Source organism: Ursus arctos, unplaced genomic scaffold, assembly GCF_023065955.2.
Source record: "Ursus arctos isolate Adak ecotype North America unplaced genomic scaffold, UrsArc2.0 scaffold_8, whole genome shotgun sequence".
In the NCBI taxonomy this organism is placed as follows: domain Eukaryota; kingdom Metazoa; phylum Chordata; class Mammalia; order Carnivora; family Ursidae; genus Ursus; species Ursus arctos.
Window position 1 is genome coordinate 55778030 of NW_026623100.1, and position 21588 is coordinate 55799617.

General features: G+C 39.2%; 1 protein-coding gene across 4 annotated transcripts in view; it reads left to right on the plus strand.

The window, feature by feature from the left end:
- The first annotated feature begins 947 nt into the window (after positions 1 to 947).
- The window catches only part of ATL2 (atlastin GTPase 2), a 54245-nt gene continuing 33604 nt past the window's right edge, over positions 948 to 21588 (plus strand). Inside the window, exon 1 of one of the 4 annotated variants that reach the window (XM_026479163.4) lies at positions 948 to 1162. In XM_026479163.4, coding sequence (XP_026334948.1) covers positions 1045 to 1162 — 118 coding nt within the window. In that variant the 5' untranslated portion in view covers positions 948 to 1044. Of the gene's footprint in view, positions 1163 to 1482; positions 1707 to 21588 lie in introns of those variants that run through there. The other 3 variants (XM_026479187.4, XM_057308966.1, XM_026479172.4) reach the window with 3 other exon arrangements.

The window sequence follows — 21588 nt, forward strand, 5'->3', positions numbered from 1 at the left end:
CCCAATGAAAACCCTGCTAGAATGGCACTGTGCAAGTTTCTAGGACACCAGAGCTTTTCTAGAGATCATGCAGGATGAAAGGTCGTGATTTTTAGACTGGACAAGGCCTGGACAAGACAGCAATTTGGACACCTGGACACCTGTCTTGACGAAGAAAAGGAATTGTTAATGCATTGGTTTTGTGGTAAAAAATCCAAAAGAAAAGAGACCGTGTTTCACAGAAGCTTCCACAGGCTGGTATTTATTTTAAAAAGTGACCTGAACTTTCTACAGGATATCACTGGATTCTCACAAGAAAATTCATCATAGTTAGTAAAGGACCCGCTACAATTCATTTTCTGATGACAGTGCTTTCTGGTTTGTACCTGCAGGAACTAGACGCAGGAAAGGGTACGCACAGTCAGGAAGGTAGGTGGAGGGTCTCAGAAGCAGGTAGCAACTCTTGCAAATAAACCGTAGGATGGTCTGTGGACGGGAAGCAACATTAGGGACTTGGACGAGGAAAGATCAAGAGGAAAAGCAGGGCAGACAGGGAGGAGGAGAATAGCTGTGGAGGAGAAGGTGGGGGATAAAAAAGAGAAAGAAAGGCATGCAAAAGCAACCTCACGTGCAGGGCACGAGTTAACGATTATGAAGAAGAGCAGTAAAAAGAATTGGGTTACTGAACTGGGAAGGAGGGACTTGGTTCTCTGGAGATCCCTTCTGCGTTTACGAGGACCAGCCCAGCGCTAAGGGGGTGTGGTACTGAGCTCAGAGCGGTGCGGTGCCAGGCGATCGCGGTGGGGGCACCGCCCAATCCCTTCTAGAAGTGGAAGGCCAGGAATACCTAGCGTCTGGCGGGCAGGCAGGCGGGCAGGGAGGCTGGCAGGGCGGAGGCGGAGCGAGGGCGCCGATGGGCGGGACGGGGGAGGGCGTGGGGAGGACAAGGAGGCGCTGGCTACTGGCGGCGCTAGGACCCGCGGGCGCTCCGCCGGCTCCCGGGAGGTTGATAAAGCGGCGGCGGCGTTTGACGTCAGTGGGGAGTTAATTTTAAATCGGTACAAGATGGCGGAGGGGGACGAGGCAGCGCGGAGGCAGCAGCCGCACCAGGGGCTGCGGCGCCGGCGGCGGACCAGCGACCCAAGCACCGGGGTTAACCACGTCTCGTCCACGACCTTCCTAGGTACGCGCCGGCGGGGCGGAGGCCGCAGGGCCCGGATTGGGAGAGGGCGCGGGCCGCCCGGACCCGCGGGCACCGGCCGCAGGCGGCGGGGTCGTCGTCCGCGGCTGGTTCAGCTCTCCTCCCGCCGCCGCGTCTGACGGCCGCCGGGCCTAGCCCCCGCCGCGCCCCGAGCTTCGGTGGCGCGCGACCTGAAAGGGCGGTCCTCGGGCAGCGGCTCCCGCTGCTGTCGGGTGAACTGGCGGCGAGCGCGTCTTCGCCCGGCCCGGCCCCCTGCCCGCCCGCCGCGTGGCTGCCGCCGCGTCCGCCCCGACCTGAGGGGGCGGCCTTGAGCTGGGGCCGCAGAGCTGGGGCGCGGGGAGGTCGGTGGCGCCGCGGCTGGGTGCTGGAGAGCTCCGGACGCGGCAGGGCGATCTGTCTCCTGGCGGGGCACTCTCTGCTCTCTGTCCCTCTGTCGGAAAGGGAGGTAGGGGTGGCCAGGGCTTTATGGGCCCCACGAAGCAGAAGGACGCGGAGCGCGCGGGGGAACCAGACACCTCGCTGCCAGGTCGGAAAGCTCTCCAGACACCCTTCCAGGAGGGAACCGCAGTCCGCAGGCCAGGGCTGTGCCCCGGGGCTCGCCTTCTGGGGCTCCTCGGCCCCCGAAACCATTCGCGCGGGTTGCGCGTGGCTAGGATACAAGTTCAGATTTAGTTGTTAAACTAGGGTTGTGAGCCGTTTACTAGTCACTCAGACGATATAGGAAGGCCCGATCAGACTGAAGTGTCTGTGGTGTGAAGTCACCTGATCCTTCGCTCCCGGGTTTTGCTGAATGTGAGCTGCTACTGTACGTGTACAAGGAGCGCCCCTGCCCCCTCCAAGACGCGTTTGCTTTGGCAGCGGAGTGTTGTGTGTCCCTCTCATAACACCCCTATTTTTAGGAGTTCAGCATTTGATCTTTCGCTCTGGTGTGAATTGAACGCATGAAATCCTGATTGAGAATTTTGATAGTACTTAAAAGCATAAAGTTTTTCCAAGGCTTATAAATAGTAAAAGCTTACGGTTAGGTAAGTACGGCCGTGGAATACATAACAGTTTATCAACTGCACTAAGTGTGAACTTGTGTTCTTCAGATTCCTCTCTTTCCATAATCTGATAAAGGTTTTGTGAGATGAAATGTAAAACATTTTGATAAGGTGTTATCCGTGAAGACTAACTTCAGTAGAAAAGTTTATGTGAAATACATTTCATCATTCATAGTAACCTTTGGATGTGCTGAACATATGTCAGAGGTGATGACGAACTGTAAAGTTTTGATACGGGATAAAGAACAGGCAATAAAGCTTATTTTATTATTGCCTACCAACAAAAGCGCTTGATAGAACTGTTTACATAGGGGAAAAAAAAACAAAAAACAAGCACATACACAACCAGAGAAGAGAGGTTTTGCCTTAGATCTCTTCTGGTTGGAATTCTCAAGTAATTAGTTTTGGAATGCTGATGGATTGATTTAGATCTTTTGGACCCTGGGGATGTGTGTGTTGTGTGTGTGTGTACGCTCTTGCACACACATATATATATATATAAATTTATTTAATAACCGTTCTGGATGTAGTTTCAAAGTGTTTTATGTACTTGCCTTATTAGGAGAAGCATAACTTTATGACTTAGTCATGGTTATGAACATCGTTTTTATTTTGTGGTACATTGAGAAGAGCTGTGATTCTTAAGAGTTGAACAAATAGGGTTCACCATTTATTAAACATTCTGTCTGCTACTCACAGGTTTTTGTGTGTGTGTTTTTTCCCGATCTTGGAGGTGGCCCTTCCCTTGATAACCATACCTATCAAATGACTGCCTAAAACCTTTTCATTTGCTCTGTAGTCACTCAATACGGCATTAAAATCCAAATAAAACTTAAGATTTGTGTTTAAAGTCAGAGCAAACAAGCTGTGAATGAGTAGGGATTCAGCTATTTTTGACTGTGTATAAGAAACTCTTTGTCTCCCTCTGCTTTCTGGATAAGTAAACTTGAAGAATTGAGTTGGGGTGAGTCAGGTGCCATTAAGTCTTAGGAAGGTGCTTTGTGTCTCTTAAGAGAAATGCTTATGCTCTTCAGGAAGGTAGGATCTTTATAATGCACTTATGTACTCTTGTATTTTAATGACTTTGTAAGATGGTTAAATCTCTTGGAAATTCTTTATTTGGGGACGAAGAAGCTGTCTTACATACAGTAAAGAGGTATTTATTATAGGGAAAATAAACCAGGAGTTAAAATGAGATTCTGGCCTTAAGTTGGGTGCACCTATTTTGGGATTCGATTTTAGTTTGCCAGTGTGTTTTAACTTTAGGGTAAAGTTTTTAAATATTCACAGGTGAAAGTAACTTTCTTGAAATTGTTAGACCTTTTCCAAAATTGTGCATTTTCCATCTGTCTGATATTAAGCAGTTGTTAAAGAGTACCTGGAAGACTGTCACCTCGTTCCATGCTATATAGTTCAAGGCATATTTTTACTGTTGCGAGACTTTTTAGCAAGATGCATTTTAGAAGTTTGTTTAAAAATTTATGCTCAATTGAAAGACCTATTTGACACACGGAATTGTAAGCAAAGTCTTTTGGCAGGCTCTCAAGGTTGAGAAACAGATGTTAGGAATGGGATTGGAAGTTAAACTTTTTTTTAATGGTGATTTACTGCTTTACCGAGGAGGTTGTTTCTGGGGTGGCTGCAGGGAAATATCTTTTTTTTTTTTTTTTTAAAGTGTAGTGATATTCTGATTGTATGACCATTTTTTAATGGTTTTAAAATCCAGGTGTGTTACTTTTTGGGGCATTATTTAACTTAAGGACGATGGATGTGAATATTAAGTCACTGAACTTGATCCTCTAAAGAATCCATTACTCATGTTAAGTTTCTTCCTATTCTTTACTGTTCCTCACTGATGTGGGAAACAGAGGCAGAAGAGAAATTATTAAATTTCCTTACTACTTACAGCCCATTGACAAGTCCTTGAAACAGGCAGAGTGACATTCCTCTAGGGACTCAACTGCCTCGTTGTTAATACTTCCGCTAAGGGCAAGAAGCAGTCTTTAGCCTGACCTCCAGGATCCTGTAAGTTCACTTTAACATATAAAAATTCCTTTAGAAATTTCCTTTATCTCTAAACCCCCCCAAGATACGTGTTGGCAATCATCCCCCAAGCATATGGCCCACCAATACACATCTGAAGGGTTTCATGACCCAGGTTTTATTAGACAGTAATAAATGATCTTTTCCCAACAATAGCTATCCCCCTCAAGGTCCTGGAAACCTTGCTTCCAAAATTCCTTAGAGACTTAGGCTATCCCTAACCCCCTCCCACCTTGAAAGTATATAATGGGCTACTGCTCATGACCCCAGTGCAGTTCTTTCTGCCCTCTGGTCCTGTCCCTGTGCTTTAATAAAATCACCCTTTTGCACCGAAGACGTCTCAAGAATCGTTTCTTGGCCTTCGGCTTGGAACCCTAACCTTCTTTCCTACATCACTCACCATCCCTCCTATAGAAAAGAATGGTTGAGTGTTTTCTCTGTAGCTTTAAAAATAAATAGCCAGAAAAACCCCACCAGCCTGAAAATATGATGGCAGTAGTATGATCCTTGATATTTTACAAAGCGCTTTTCCCCCCCTCCCTTAAAACCTTCCTTTGAGGGAATCCCATTGGAGGGAGTGATTTTAACTTGTCTATAGTCAAAGAAACTACTCAGAGGCACTCTTCACTGCTGTGATCTTGGAGGAGAGTAGGGGCCTCTCTCCATTGAAAATTATCACATACATAATTAGCATTGAAAATTATCACATACATAATTAGAAGTGCCTTGGTAAAAGTGTTGAATGAATGATGTCTGAAATACTAATGCGAAGTTAGGGCAGTTAATAACTAAAGATAGAGCAAGTCGCTAAGTGGAGTGGGAAATTTTCAAGTAGGAAGGGAGAAGGTAGATGCCGGAGAAGTGGAATTCATGAGGTGGAACAATTTTGCTTGTGAAGGACATTAAGTACGAAGTAAGTGCAAAGCCAAGATAACTTCTACAAATGATTTATCAGGTTATTGGTAATCATGTCTCTGTGTGTTTAGGTGTACACATACTTGCTAAACTTAGGTAGATTTTTGTGAAACGTGTACTTAAGTAGCCACCCTCACTATTACTATGGGGCAGATAGCTGTAGGTAGTTGGTTTTATGGGCAGATGATACCTATTAGAAGCAACTGTTAAGTCATGAAAGACTAGCATATATGTACTTTGTTTTCCCAAGGAGATAGTATGCACTTTTGACTGATTTGAGGTTTAGTTTTCTGGCCAGTACAGGCAGGATTAGGGGATTCATTAGGCTGGTAATGTATCAGCTTAATGGAAATTATTCATTCATACAAATTGTATTTCTATGACTAGTGTCAAAATAACCAGTAACTCTAATAACTTGGTAAACTATGTCACTCTGATAACTTGGTGAGCTGTGTAATTTATGAAAGATGCTTATCAAGGATCTATAGTACATTTCCTCTTTTTATTGCATAATGCTCTGATTGTGGGGGCAATGTTTTTTAGTTATAGAGAAGTAAGTGCAGTGGGAGGAAAGGAATCAAAAGCTGTGAGTGACTTAAACTGTCTGAGCCTGGAAGCCCCTCACACACAGCAGTGATAATAATCCCATAGTAGGGCTGTTGTGGGAAACAAATGAGATGATAGGTACAAATGTTTTGTAAATTGTAAAGCTCCCTGTGTGTAAGAGATTGTATTGCTTATGTAAGAATGTGCCGATTTCACTACTTACGCTATTATATATACATGTATATATTTGCAGTTAGTCTCTTCTAATTTTTTTCCTGCATTGTGGACAAAGGTTTAGTTTGGGCAAGGGTGGTGGGTAAATTTTTAACTTTATCTGTAAAATGCTGATAATACGTTCATGATTGGGGTATTACAAGTATTAAATGTGATAAAAGTACTTAACCCAGTGGCAGACATTCTGTTGATGGTAATATTACTATAATGTGTAGTTATTTTAAACGAAAAGTTAAGTTTCAAAATACGTGACTTGAAAAGTCTTTGTTCAGTTTTTGTAAGATAAAAATATACATTCATACCTCCCAGCTATCTTCATTTTAATAAACTTGCACTTTAGAAAATCAATCATATGGCAAAGTAGTCTTCTGAAATTGTTTATTTTCAATATAGGATTCAATATGAAGTAATTTCTTACTTAAGGTCATGGCAGTTTTCAAGTAGAGTGCATTTACTTTTTGGATAGTAAATGTGGAGAATCTAACTGGGTCTGTTTTGCACAAAAATGCCTAAAGAATGATTGACTTGAAAGTACACAAATTGTGAATCCCATTAAATGCTTTTTCTCCCCTTCATGTAATCATTTAGCATCACGGATAGTGATTAGGACATACTTTAAAGATTTAACTTTTGAATTCTATAAACTTATTATGATCTTCAGAATGGATTTAGAGTGGAGGCTTGGATTTTAATACTAGATCTATAATACCATTGTTTCCTTCCAGTAGGTAATATCTGCCCTAGCAACCTCACAGGTCTTTTTTTTTTTTTTTTTTTTATTAAATAGATAATCTATAAAGGCACTTTAGAAACCTTAAAGCCTTCTATACAGAAACTCTTTAAGGGGGGGTAGAATTGGCATGCTAAATGAGCTTCTCATTTAATATTTGAATAATGAGTTTATGAGATATTAAAAGTTGTATTAAATCTACTTTTATCAGAAAGGGGGGTGAGTGGTTTTTGAAATAAGTTGTAGAGAGACTTTGCTATGAATCACCTTGTTCTTAGATTTTTTTGAATGTAGTTATTAATCACATCTTCAGAAGTCGCTCTTTTCATCAGCATTTTAATTTTAAAATAGATACGGCAGTATGATCTGTGGAGTTTTTGTTTAGAGTCGAGAGGGTTTTTATGGCAGGAGAATGGTAGTGGCCTTGGGTATTGTTTCTCAAATTCTGAAGTGTAGGCTAGAAGTTCTCGGAAAGGTTAAACAGTGTTGATGCCAAAAGTCTTACAATTAGATATTAAGATAGAAATTTACTGCCTTTAAGTTACAGCTAAACTTGTGATTGATCAGAGCTTGTGATCATGGCACTTAACCTAATTCAAGTCATGGGTAATTTATACCTTATAAAAGTTATAATTTTTTTGTTTTTAAATTTCAAAAGCAGTAAATCTTTGTAGACACTTCGGAAAATACAAATAAAAAAGAAGGAAGTATAAATAATACCAACTAGTGGTAATTCTGGCTACATTCTGGTATACATCTTTTAGTATATATCCTTTCTTAATGCATAATTTAATTTTTTTCTAAATTGGGATCTTACTGTAATTTTGTAATTTACTTTTTCATTCATATTGCATTTCCCTGTGTGATTAAATAATCTCTACAACATGATTTTTAAAATGGCATTGTAGTACTAGACTAATCCTTCTAGATATGGGGTTATTTCTTGTGAATAATGCTGGCTAAACATCTTTGTAGATAAATCTTGACCTTTAGAATAAGGTCTTAAAAGTGTATTTCTGGGTTGAACCACCTATACCTTTCAATACTGAAGACACGTCAGCAAATCCATTTAGGAAGTTCTGATTTAGGGGCGCCTGGGTGGCTCAGTCGTTAAGCGTCTGCCTTCAGCTCAGGGCCTGATCCTAGCGTTCTGGGATCAAGCCCCTCATCAGGCTCTTCGCTGGGAGCCTGCTTCTTCCTCTCCCACTCCCCCTGCTTGTGTTCCCTCTCTGGCTGGCTGTCTCTCTCTCTGTCAAATAAATAAAGTCTTTTTTTTTTTTTTTTAAAAGACAGTTCTGATTTATTCTGTGTTCATTTGGGTTAGGTTTGTGGTTGTTTGCAGATACTTTTGTTCACAAGTGGGTGTTATTTAACAATGAATGGCAACACATAGGTAAAAATGAGGTTCTTACTGTTGCATTTGTATTTCTTTGATTACAGTTGATGTTAAATTTTAATATGGTGACTGAATGTGAATTCTTTTTTTTTTTTTTTAAAGATTTTATTTATTTATTCGACAGAGATAGAGACAGCCAGCGAGAGAGGGAGCACAAGCAGGGGGAGTGGGAGAGGAAGAAGCAGGCTCATAGCAGAAGAGCCTGATGTGGGGCTCGATCCCATAACGCCATGATCACGCCCTGAGCCGAAGGCAGACGCTTAACCGCTGTGCCACCCAGGCGCCCCAAGAATGTGAATTCTTTTTATTAATTGCATTTTCATATTCTTGGGCCATCTCTCAGTGTTTTACTGTTTTGTAAAAGTCCTTTTGTACATAAGGAAGTCTTTTTCATACTTGCTTCTTAATTTTGTAGGGTTTTGGGGGGGAATATTGTGTTTTTGAAAAGTAAAACATTTAAAATGGTTCCATATGAGTGTTTTTCTTAAATAAATTGGCAACTTTTCAACTTATTGGTGCTAGTCTCTTCTGAATTTTTAGGTATGCTGCCAGAGGGTTGTTTGTTTGTTTGTTTTTTAACTGTTTTGAATTCTTCCTGATAAATTTTTTTATTCCTGACTCTTTAATGGCAGAGTATGGGCATCTGCTTTGGTGCCCAGTAGTGTGGGAGAAGCTTCTAGCTTAGGAGCTGGGTTCAGGTTGTCACCACCACCAGGCTTCAGCTTCTTTAAAAAAATCGACTTTGGATGTTTAAGATTAAAAGATAATGTCTTAAAAGCACTTGGCTTGTATTGACTGTGCAAAGTTATCACCCCTTCTGGGTAAAGAACTTCGTTTTCTTTGGGAGTAAAGAGGTCGAGGAGGGCAGAGTGATAGAAGACCATTTTTAGACAAAGAACTAGTTTTTTTCCCTTGATGTTATCAGTTGACGTATTGAGCACCTAGCTAATGAAAGGGCTTTTCAGTTGCTTGTAATGAGTACTTGTGTAGAAAAGTGTAGAACAGATCCCGTTCTAAGCTTTCATGTAGTTGGGAGATCAGATAGACCTTATGCATATTTGTCAGTAAAGTGTGTCATTAAGTTTATAATTTCAGAAGTAGGAATTACTGTGTGCTGGTGTTACTGAGGAAGACTTGATGGAGGAGGGTGGGCTTTGTCAGGCCTTGAAGAGTGGGTGGGTCTTAGAAGGCAGAGTGTAGGATATACCACTTGTTTGAAGATAAAAAGGCAGTCTTTGGTAAGGTTTTTTTACAAAATAGTTTAAGCAGTTGTCTCTCCTTTCTAAGAATTTTTCCAGAAGGAATGCTTAAAAAGTATTTAAAAGCAATTAGATAGAGGTGACTGAAGGATCAAATGGTGGTTGGTAGAGCATGTGTAATAAAAAGAGAATACGGGTTGTTTTTGTAGCCAAGTGGAACAAAGAATTGATTTAAATAACTGGGTGATTCCTGGAAAAGGTGTCTGAGTAGCCCTAAATGTGACTTCTTAAAAACTATGGAGATGTGTCCCCCCAGCCCTGTTTTTGATCATCTGCACTTGTCTACCGCGGGGAATCCTGACGCGAACTCTACAAGTTGCCAAACTAGAGAAAGGATAAAAGGAGAATATAGTGAGAACCTCTGACTTGCTTATCCCTTTTGTTTTTCAGATTAGTCACAATTATCTACTTGGAAGTGTGTTTGTTTTTAAAGATTTTATTTATTTATTTGAGAGAGAGACAGAGATAGTATGAGTGGAGAGGACAGGGAGAAGCAGGTCCCCCGCTGAGCAGGGAGTCCCACATGGGGCCGGATCCCCTGGGATCATGAGCTGAGCCGAAGGCAGACCAGTTTGACTGAGCCAACCAGGTGTTCCGGGTGTTTGTCTGTTTTGCATTATTCCTTTCTTAACAGTTGTTCTCTTAGTAGGAATTTTCCCTGTATTGAGCTGACCTTGGGATTTGAGTGTATACTTCTTTTTTTTTTTTTTTTTAAGCGCTGCTTTAGGGTGGCTCAGTTGGTTGGGCATCTGACTCCAGTTCATGTCATGATCTCAGGGTCCTGGGATTTGAGCCCTGTGTCAGGTTCCACACTCAGTGGGGAGTCTGCTTGTCCCTCTCTCCCGCCCCTCCCCCCCTCCCTGCTCATGCGCACGCTCTCTAAATAATTTTATTTTTTAAGAAATAAAGTGCTGCTATAATGAGCCATCTGAGGTAGAGAGTTGTGGCTAAATGGAATGTAATATCTTATTTCCAGACTTTTGGCAGATACCTATTTGAGATTTGTCATAAAAACCTTATTCTAAACCTAAGCTTGGGTCTGTGTGTGTATTTTAATGACTTCTTTGCTAACTGGTTATCCCAAATTTCTATAGCTTTTCTATATAGAATTAATATCTTTAACTCACTACTGAGTTAATTTTGGGGCCAAAAAGGGAATGAGTCAATGCTTTGCCTAACTCAAGGAAACCTACTCCGGTTTTGATGGATTCCTGATCCCTGTGTTAGAAAACCTTAGAGTAACTGCCGGAATTACTTTTGGAAATGGGAGTTTAGTGCATTGTTGTTTTATAAAGGCTTCTAAGAAAAGAATATGTTCCTTATAGAAATATGAAACAATTTTTTTAAAAGATTTTATTTATTTATTTGACAGAGATAGAGACAGCCAGCGAGAGAGAGGGAACACAAGCAGGGGGAGTGGGAGAGGAAGAAGCAGGCCCATAGCAGAGGAGCCTGATGTGGGGCTCGATCCCACAATGCTGGGATCACGCCCTGAGCTGAAGGCAGACGCTTAACCACTGTGCCACCCAGGCGCCCCTAGAAATATGAAACAATTTAGTGTTATCTGTTGCCTGGTTCAGAAAAAGATGGTGAAGAACTGGCTAGGTCTCTCGGGCATTGCTTTCCATTTTTACTGTCACCTTCTGAATTTGGGCTTCTCGCCTTATACTTAGGCTTTTCTAGTTACTTAATATCTGATTTCCCTGTTTTTAGATTCTCATTCTTCTTACGCACTCATCACTTTCGGTTTATCTCTGTATCACAGCTTTGATCCTGTCACTTCTCTGCCTCAAAATTTTCCTTGGCTCTCAGGATAATGCCCAGTATTCTTAGCCTAAACTTTTAAGGTTAGCCTCAATCTGATTTTCAGGGCTCAGAGAGATGCAGCCTTCTCCAGGATGTCTCCATTGATAACACTAGCTAAATAATCTAACATAGCACTTTTCTTTGCTGCTCTTTTATACTTGTTTGTGTTGGAGCCTAGAGAGTAAGGACCATTACCATCAGCAAATTGTATTTCTCTAGTATCTAATATAATGCCTTGCTCTCTAATTACTACTAGCTTGAAGTAGGTAGGGTGGGGGACCTTCCTTAGTTATTCATGACACATTGTATAGGTGTACCATATGAAACAATGAATTACACATTTATTTACATGTAAATATATATGCCTATCTTACCAAAGATGGGCAAATATAATTTTATTGCATCTCATGTTTTAAAAGTGTGCAATTTAAAATTTGCCCTTCTAGAAAGCTTATGGAGAGAAAAAAGATTGTTTCCCACATGTTGGGGGATGGTATAAATGCTTTGCTGACTGTATAAATAATTAAATTTTGACAAAGAATTTTTGGAAAGGGGGAAAAATAGCTGTATGCGAAGATTTGTTATAAAGATGAGAAATAAACCCCTCTTCTTCTTCTTCTTTTTTTATTTTTATTTTTATTTTTATTTTTTTTAATTTTTTTTAAAAGATTTTATTTATTTATTTGACAGAGATAGAGACAGCCAGCGAGAGAAGGAACACAAGCAGGGGGAGCGGGAGAGGAAGAAGCAGGCTCATAGCGGAGGAGCCTGATGTGGGGCTCGATCCCGTAACGCCGGGATCACGCCCTGAGCTGAAGGCAGGCGCTTAACTGCTGTGCCACCCAGGCGCCCCTCTTCTTCTTTTTTTAAAAACAAATTGTGGTTTTGGTAACTTTTTTTCAGCTTTCTAGAAATCTTGAGCACGTAACAATTCAGCTCTGAGTTTATTCAACAAACATGCTCATTTGGCATAGTTGGAAGATGACGGATTTGACAAGGACCTGCATGTGCATACAGATTTGATTACTTAGGAAATATATGTCCTTGCAAATTGCTTAATCTGAACCTCATTGTCCTCCTTTATACAAACGGGGAAACTCATAGTTTACCCAACAAAGTGATTTTGAGTTATTAACCCAGAATAGACACTGTTTTTCCCTCCTCTATCATAGAAAGTACACCTGAAATTATTTCATACATTAAATTATTTCAAAGAGCGAGAAAGTTATTAATAATGTTTTTGCCCCTTCTTCCAGATACCCGCTTCTTTTAGTTCTCTTCTCAAATGTTTCCTTATTAGAGAAGCGTTGCCTGATAATTCTTTTATGAAATAGCAAGCCCCTGTTTCCATTTCCTTTAACCTGCTTTATTTTTCTTTGTAGTACTTAAAACTAGCCAGTGTCATATATTTGTTTTCTTCTTTTCTATTTCCTCATCTTTAGGATGTAATAAACTCCAAAGGGCAGGATTTGTTCACTAGTGAAAAAATTCGTTCACTAGTGAATCTTGGAATTCTTAGAACCATGTTGTAGGTATTCAGTGAATGTTTGTTGAAGGAATAAAGACTTATGCACTCCCACTTCTAGTCCTTTAACCCCCTTGCATTGGAATGACCTTGGTGGTTGTTAGTGGGGTGCTTGTTACAAATGTAGATTCCTGGACTCCACTCCTGGTCAGCTGAATCAACTCTGGAGTTGAGGTCCAAGAGTCTGTATTCCAAAGAAGCCACCGAGCTGGTTCTCAAGCTTGTGTACACGGAACTCATTGTTTTATGGTGTGGTTTTGGCTAATTAAATACTGTCAGTACAACTCAGATCCACGTATAATTAAATTACAGATGGACTGACCGTGCTATAGCAAACAGTTTTTTTTTCCTTCCTGTTGATCTGTCAAGGAAGACTTATGTGTATCTGTAGTTTTGATTATTTTGGTTACTCTGTTTTTTTGTCCAGAACTCCAGTTTAATCCAGAACTTTAAGGATCTAGAAATCTCAAATATTAGATGTTTATCAGTTCACCTCTCCCAAACAGAATCAAACTCTTTAAGCTCACACATAATCTGTACTTGTCATTTTTTTACTCCTAAGAATAGATGAACTGATATCAGGGATTTGTTTTAAATGATAAACATCTTTTCAAAAATATGGACTGATTTGCTTCTCCTTTCCTATGGCTGTCCCACTGGGGAACAGTGATTTTTTATAAGAATTATCCTGTAGCATTGAAAGTTTGGTACAGAGGAAACGGCATGGACTTAAAATAAAAACCCAGATAGAAATCTTGATGCATACACTGCTTTTTAGCTGTAGAATCTTGTAGAATTTCTTTTTTAAAAACTTTTTCCATGTTTCTTCTCTCTGAAATGGGGATAATTGCTAAGTTGCAGGGTTGTTGAGAGGGTTCCCATCACAGTGCCTGGCCTAATGTCACAGAGTTCAATAAACAGAAGTTACTTTTACTGTGGAAGTAAATTCTGAAGTAATTTTTAAGTCTTCATTAAAAACAATTGTAACATATTTCAAACTTATAAAAAATGATAGAAAAATATTATAGATGTCCAAGTGCCATTGCCTAGATCGAATCATAGTATTTGCCCTAATTGTTTTCAGTCATTTTAAAAAGAGAAACAGAATGTCACTGTACAAATTGAAGGGTTCTCCCAACATCTTTTTCTTCTTTTCTTCCCTCCCTAGACACACACACACACACACACTCTTATTTTGAAGTTGGCATTCATGTTTCCTGGTTTGTAAATAGTCTTGTAAAATATATGTATCTTTTCTTTTAAGTGGGCTCCACACCCAATGTGGAGCCCCAACATGGGGCTTGAACTCAGCCCTGAGATCAAGACCTGAGCTGAGATTAAGAGTTGGATGCTTAACCGACTGAGTCACCCAGGCGCCCCTTTATATGTATTTTTAAAATAAATGATATACAGTATTGTGCTGTATTTAAAAATTTTTAGTAAGTGGCCCAGAGCATGTACTTGTGGTTTGATTTGTTTTTTTCATTCGACATTGGTTTGATGAATGAATACATCTTATTCATTAATTTTGTCTTTCTATTTCATGGTTTATTTATCCATGAATATTTAAATTGTTTCTTTTCTTTTCTCTTCCTTTTCTTTTCTTTCTTTCTTTCTTTCTTTCTTTCTTTCTTTTCTTTCTTTCTTTCTTTCTTTTGCAGTTTCAAATAGTACTTCAGTGAACAAGGAACCTTTTGTTTTTCCTGTGCATATGTGTAAGAACTCCTGTAGCATATAAATAACTTCCCTAAAAATTAATTTTTTTCAGTATTGTATACTCTGGTTCTTTAAGAACTGGGACCGCAGAGCAAAAGTATATCTTCCTCACCTCCCCCCCTCCAAAAAAAAGGACTTAAGAGCAGATGCAAGACCACTGGGGTAACTTGAGTGATATTTTCCACAAGACTTAACTTTAGAAGAAAATCGAGAAAAACCTTTGTGAGGACTTTAAGTTGCTGAACCTAAATAGAATTTTTCCGAATTTCTGTGTTGCTTAGATTCCCCTGAGCCATTATTCTAGCATCTCTTAACTAGCTAACAAAATTGACTTCATAAACTGCATCCTCATTTAAACTATCTAAATTAACTTCAGTTGAAAAATTTTTTTCCTCAGAATACACTTATATTTAAGTGTATGCTTTAAGAACTGCTTAATATTTGCGGATAAGCTTTGGGGAAAATACCTTGTGCTTATACATTTGTATTTTACATTTTTCTTAATCTATTTAGATAAATTCATAGAAACATTTTTATGCCTCAGTATTCTTTAAATGGGAACAATAAAAATTCCGTGACATCAATGCTGGTTACTGTGGAAACAGTAATTTTCAGGTGGAAAATAATATGTGAATCTTCTAAGAAAACAACTTTTGTGTATCTCTTGATTTGACAGTAATGAAGGAAGGAGATGAATTACATTAGATACTCCTTAAAAGCATTTTTAGCAAAATGTAGCAAAGGGGGCAAAGCTAATGTTGGGAAAGTATCTGATACCTGACATTGTTGATAGGTCTTCTGGAATCTTTGAAGTTTTTCTTTTTGCAATTTGCATTGTAGTTTCCATTTTATATGAGAGAAGTTTAACCTTGTGAGTTCTTAATAACACTATTTTGTAGGAAGAAATAGTGAACTTTTTCTTGAAGTCCCTGATTGGCTAACAGCTGCTTCTCTTTTTCAAAAAAACTGCATTATGGAAGTCCAAGTTTGTGTCTGTCCATATTCTTCTTCTGGGCTGCATCTTTCTGGGGGAGGAGGAAGGGTGAGGGAAGCCCAGCATTGTGAGAAAAGCTCGCTCAGGTGGCTGATGATGACTCCAGACCAATAGACCAATACTTTTCAACTCCAGCTATATATCATGTCAACATATTAAAACATTTTTCTGCACTTATAATTTAAAGTAGTGATGTCTGTGTTCACTGCCTTTTTCCACTATATCCAGAATCCTCAGTGGCTAGGCTGGAGTGGTTAGTTACATCAGTATTAACAGTGTCTCAGGAAGAATACAGGATTATAGTTTAGCTTGAAAACTTTTTTCCTTCTGTAAAAACTTTAACTACAAAATAAAATTAGTTTACATACTAAACACCTGTAAAATATGGCGATCCTTGGTTCTCCATTAGGTTCTGAGACCAACAGTGTTGGTATCATTTTGGAGTTAGAAATGTGCAGTTTCAGGCTCCCCCTCCAGATTTACTGAGTCAGAATATACATTTTAACAAGATCCCCAGGTGATTCATATGCATGTTAAAAGTTGAGAAGCACTGCTGTAGAGGAAAAATACGAAATTAATAAGATCGAACCCCATTCTCCCTGCAAACAGAAGTCTAGTCCTGTCTTTTCCTCATCTATAAAATTAGTGAATTTGGCCGCCTAAATTCTAAAGCCCCTGTGAGTGACATATGAGATTTAATTTTAAGTATTGAGGCTAATTTTTAAGCATACATAGTAGAACTTGAGTGTCCTCATGTGTCTTGATGTATGTATTCTAGGAAGTATATGCACAATCTGTTGATGCTTAAACAGATTATGGAACTTGTAGGAATAAAAAGAAAAAGCCCTCCTTCCCCAATATAAAAAGCTGCCTTGAGTTCTTTAAGAAAATAAGTAACTTCCTAATACCTTTTCATTTTCTAACCAAAATATTTTGGCATGGTGAGGCAGTGGATTCACAGGAATTCATCCACAAAGGAGTATATTTGTCACAATTGGAGACACTCAAAATTATATTTTCCAGTTCCTGAATTCAGGTCAAGAGAAAACATTTTAAATTGAGTTTGAGCAGTGTCAGAATTGATGGGCAGCTCTAGTTGTTCATCACACTAGAGGATAACCTTCATGGGCAATACTCCTTGAAGGCGATAACACTAATTAGAATATTTTTGTTCTGGAAGATGACTAATAAATTGGTTGTATTGCTTTATCCTCTCATGTACTAAATGAAAGTGCTATTTAAAATGTGTTTAACTTTCTATAAGGTATTACCAAAAAGTTTTTCAAAGTGGTTGTATCATTTTCTACTCTTAACAAATATATATGAGTTCCAGTTGCTCCCTACCACCTAACCATTTTGTCAGTCTTGTAAATTTTAGTTATTAAAGTGTGTAGTAGTATCTGATTGTGGTATTAATTTTTATTTCCCTAACATCTAATGGTGTTGAGTATATTTTCATGTGCTTAATGACCATTCATATATCTTCTTTGAAGTGTTTATTAAAATCTTTTGCCCCTTTTAAGATGGAATTGTTCTAGGGGCACCTGGGAGACTCAGTCGTTTAAGTGTCTGACTTTGACTCAGGTCATACTCTCAGGCTGAGCAGGGAGCTGGCTTGTCCCTTTGCCCCCGCACCCCTTGAACTCTCTCTCTCTCTCTCTCAAATGAATAAAGTCTTTTTAAAAAACGGAATTGTTCTTATTGAACAATTGTAAGAATTTTTTATATATTTAGAATACTGGGTTTTGATTAAGGATTTTATGTTTGTTCGTGAGGGCTGTTGGTTGGTAGTTTTTTCTTGTAACGTTTGTCTGGTTTTGGTATTAGGATAATAATACTGGCTTCATAAAATGAGTTGGGAAATATTCCTTTTCTTTTTTTCTGTAAGAGTCTTTGAAGAATTTGTATTCTTCCTTAAATGTTTTATTTTTTTTTTCTTCCTTAAATGTTTGGTAGGATTCACCAGTGTAGCCATCTGGTCCTAAAATTTTCTTTTTAGGGTTTTAGTGCATTTGATTTTAGACCTCATTTTTTTTCTTCAGTTTTCCCGAGTAAAGAGTACCTACTTTTAGTTTGCCAACTGATAATGAGTTTTGTAGGGTTTTTGCTTTCAGATTTTAGGAGGCAAGGATTGATGTGTGTTTAAATGAACCGTTTTTATGGGGAAGTGGGTTTAAGGGAATGGTAAGGTAGACATAGAATTTTACAATTGCTTGACCTTGTGTATTTTGAAAACTTTTTTTTTTTAATCCTCCATGGCACTCCTTTGTCTCTTCCAATCACTAAAGGGCTGTGGAAATAGAAGAAAGCTTGAGAAAGCTGTGTTACAGAACCTTTGAGACTTTTCTCTTACTTCTAATAGCACTGACCTGTATCTCTTTATCTTTTGTATTGGATCTGTTTCATCTCCTAATAAAGCCTTAATTAGCCTCACTACTTTTTTTTTTTTAAGGTTGATTTATTTTAGAGAGTCTGCTCACGAGCAGGGGGAGGGGCAGAGGGAGAGAGAATCTTGAGCAGACTGCCCACTGAACTCAGAGCCATACACAGGCGTGGGTCTCATGACCCTGAGATCATGACCTGAGCCAAAATCAAGAGTTGGACGCTTAACCAGCTGAGCCATCCAGGCGCCTGTAGCCTTACTACTTTTTATTTTTATTATTTTTTTAAGATTTATTTATTTATTTATTTATTTGACAGAGAGAGAGAGAGAGCACACAGCAGGGAGAGTGGCAGGCAGAGGGAGAGGGAGGAACAGGGAGCCTGATATGGAACTCGACCCCAGGACCCTAGGACCATGACCTGAGCAGAAGGCAGACACTTAACCAACTGAGCCACCCAGGTACCCGCGTTACTACTCTTTGAAAGAAACTTTGTATTATGGAAATTTTCAAATATGTACGGAAATGAAGAGAAAGCCATAAAGAACCTGTGTATATCCATCTCCCAGATGCAGTGATTATCAACATAATGGCCATTTTGTTTTATCTATTCTTCTATAGCCAACCTCCCCATCAGATTATTATGCCTTTGTGGTGCCTTAGCTTGATGCCTGAGGTGTTCGTAAGATCTTTCCACGACAGCTGGACCAGAATGCCAAGGTGTCCCCGTCCTGTTTCATTTCTGGCATCTCTGTTCCTCTTTCTACCCTGTAGTAGCAGCTTTCTAGTAAGCTCTGCGTAGCGTTGTGTTCATCTGCACCTGTGAAGCTTCTGGGCTGCACCTCCGCCCAGCTTCTTTTTCTCTCTGTCCCGTGTAACAGGTTCCAGCTGCTGTAGCAGCTCTGAACTCAAATCTTTGCTTGTGCTTTGGTTCCCCATGCTGTGTTTAGGAAATGGTTTCTAGGCAGAGAGTTGGGGGGCAGGTGAGGAAGAGGTGGGGGGTGGTGATCGTGGGGCTCACCTTGTGAGTTTCCTTCTATCAAGGATTACTCTCCTATGACTATTGTCCATCCTTGAAAAAAGTTGCCTCATGTATTTTGCCTAGTTTTATAGTTTGTGGCAGAGGGCCAGCGATTACTCTGACTGGAAGAGGAAGTCCCAAGTGTTATTTTGTTTTTGTTTTTTCTGTAAGTGTACCTATGTTTATTCAAAACAAAACAGAATTGGGGATGAGTTGTAATAGTTTGTGATCTGCCTTTTCCCCACTTATTTTATACTCATGTCATAAATATCCTTAATATCTTAAATGTGTGGATGTGTTTTTAAGCCACGTAATATACCCATGTGGTTAAAAGAACTCTTGGGCCCGTTTCCAGTGGAGCTCCACACTCACATTGGTTTTCAGTACCGTAAGTAACACTGCCCAACAAACTTGTTCATCTTTGTTAGCGTCTTTATTTTCTTACAAAATTCTTAGAAATAGGGTTGCTGTGGTATAACCTTAAGGCTTTTAAAAATATGTGCTAGGATAAACTTCTGAATACTTAGATACTGTTTTCATTTGATTGTAGAGTATAAATGTTGAGGGCAACTACCAGACACAAAAACATTGCTTTTGTCAAACTGCTAGTTTTCGCAAATAGACTGAGTAGACTGAATCCAGGCTACTTTCCATACAAATTGTTCTACATTTTTAGTTGGAATCTGAATAATAACTTAAAATATACTTTCATTGCTCTTGAAAAGTGAATTACTCTTGGTTTCCTTTCTACAAGTTTGGTTTGGGGTTGAAACAGTCTAACATTAGTGACATTTTGTTGTAATGCAGATTTGTAGCATCTTTTTATTGCCTTAGCTCGGAATTACGCTGGAAGTTCGCAGATGGGTCTAGGCCAGTCCTGAAGTGTAAATTTTGCCATTGGAATATAGCTGAATGTATGAATTTGGCAGATTGAAGATAAAGTACGTTTAAAAAGCAATCAAAAAGACAAATGTCTTTTTTTATAGATTTCCGTTTTTAGAGCAGTTTTAGGTTCACAGCAAAATGGAGTGGAAAGTACTGAGTACGCGTGTACCCGATTCCCCACACTTCAACAGCCTCCCTGCTCCAGACCAAAGTGGTACATTTGTTAAAACTGATGAGTCTTCATTGACTCCTCATTATTACTTAAAGTCCACAGTTTACATTAGGCTTCGCTTACGGGGTTGCATATTCTGTGGGCTTTGATAAATGTGTAATGCCGTATGTCTACCTTTATAGCATTAGAATAGTTCAACTGGCAACTACTGATCTTTTTTACCAAGACAAGTGTCTTTTTGTAGGCTTTGTAGCAAACAGGTTAAGTATACTTAGCTTTAAGTTACGGGGAAATATTTGAGGAACAATTGATCTTCTCTAGGTAGGTATCTTTCAGCTTTGACTTTGAAAGATCCATTTGGGAGTTGGAATGGGGAAAGAACTGACTTGGAACAGTCAATCAGGAAAATTTATTGGAGGTCTGAAGTCACTTTCAGTCCTTTTTTAACACTGAAAAATGGAAATAGAATTAAAATCACTATTCTCTGCATAGCATTTAACTTCAGTGTAAAATCTTAGAGTAATGCTAAATTTAAAAAGGTTTCCAATTTAGGTAATCACTGTATGTTAATGTTTACAAGTAGTCTAATGAAATGTACATTACAATTATTCAGTTGCTTATATCAGTGTTTGGTGAATGAAGTACTTTATCTGTAGTTAGTACAGATTTGGTAGAGAAATCATGATGGGGGTGTACACTTAGTGAACCATGTCATTGTGCTCCCTTATACCTTTGAAACATGTTTGCTGCCCTTCACTTTAGAAGTCTGTACTCTAGAAATGGTGACCATGTGTAGACCCTGCTGCCTATGTGTCTGAGGTGTGTATCTTTATCCATGCTAATCAGAGAAAACTGGCTACATGGTAACTATAGTCAACTAATCTAGGTGAAATTTCAGGTTAATAAAAATTTACTGCCAAGTGGTGTCTGTTTTATTTTTTCAGAAACGAATGCTTTCTTTACAGTAGGAACAAGACTGTTGATTTTAACAAAATCAGCAATCCGAATTTGGTCATTGTGATTATTTTAGCATACTTTATTCATTTTGGGTTCTTTTTAATTAGTGTATTACTTGGTAGAACTTATACTTTTAATTGTAATTTTGTGATAAATTTACTACTCTTGAGTTGTTGGAAGTATTTTCCCAAAGTAGTTATGTGATTGTCAGATTTGCTCATAAAATACATAGGGGCAGGTATAAAACTCCTGATAAAATGTGTAAATTTCATTCAATCAAGAAGTATTTATTAAGCACCCGCTAAGGTACCAAGCACTGTTTTGGGTGCTGGGGGATAGAGTGGTCAACAGGGTGACTGGAATCCTTATTTTTGTGGTACATGTATTCTGTGGAGGGAGAGAGATAAGGTACACATGAAAACAAATGAAAAAGGGTTATTTTAGATACTGGAAAGGACTGTGGGGGGAAAAAAAACCCTGTTTTGTTAAAGTGATTTGGAGGTGTCTGTAATTTAGACTGAGTGGTCAAGGAAATCCACATTTAAGAGACAGTATTTGACCTGAGACCTATGTGATGGAGAATTAAGCCACATGAATTTCTAAGGACAGAGCATTCCAGACAGGGTAAAACAGGACAAAGATTCTAAGGTGGGAAACAGGTTTGGCCTGTTCAAGGGACAACTAGAGGACTAGACTGTAGGAGCCAGATCACACAGGACTGTGGAGGTCATGGTAAGGAAGTTAGAGTTTGTTTTGTTTTTTCTCTATATTTTCTGGTTACAGTG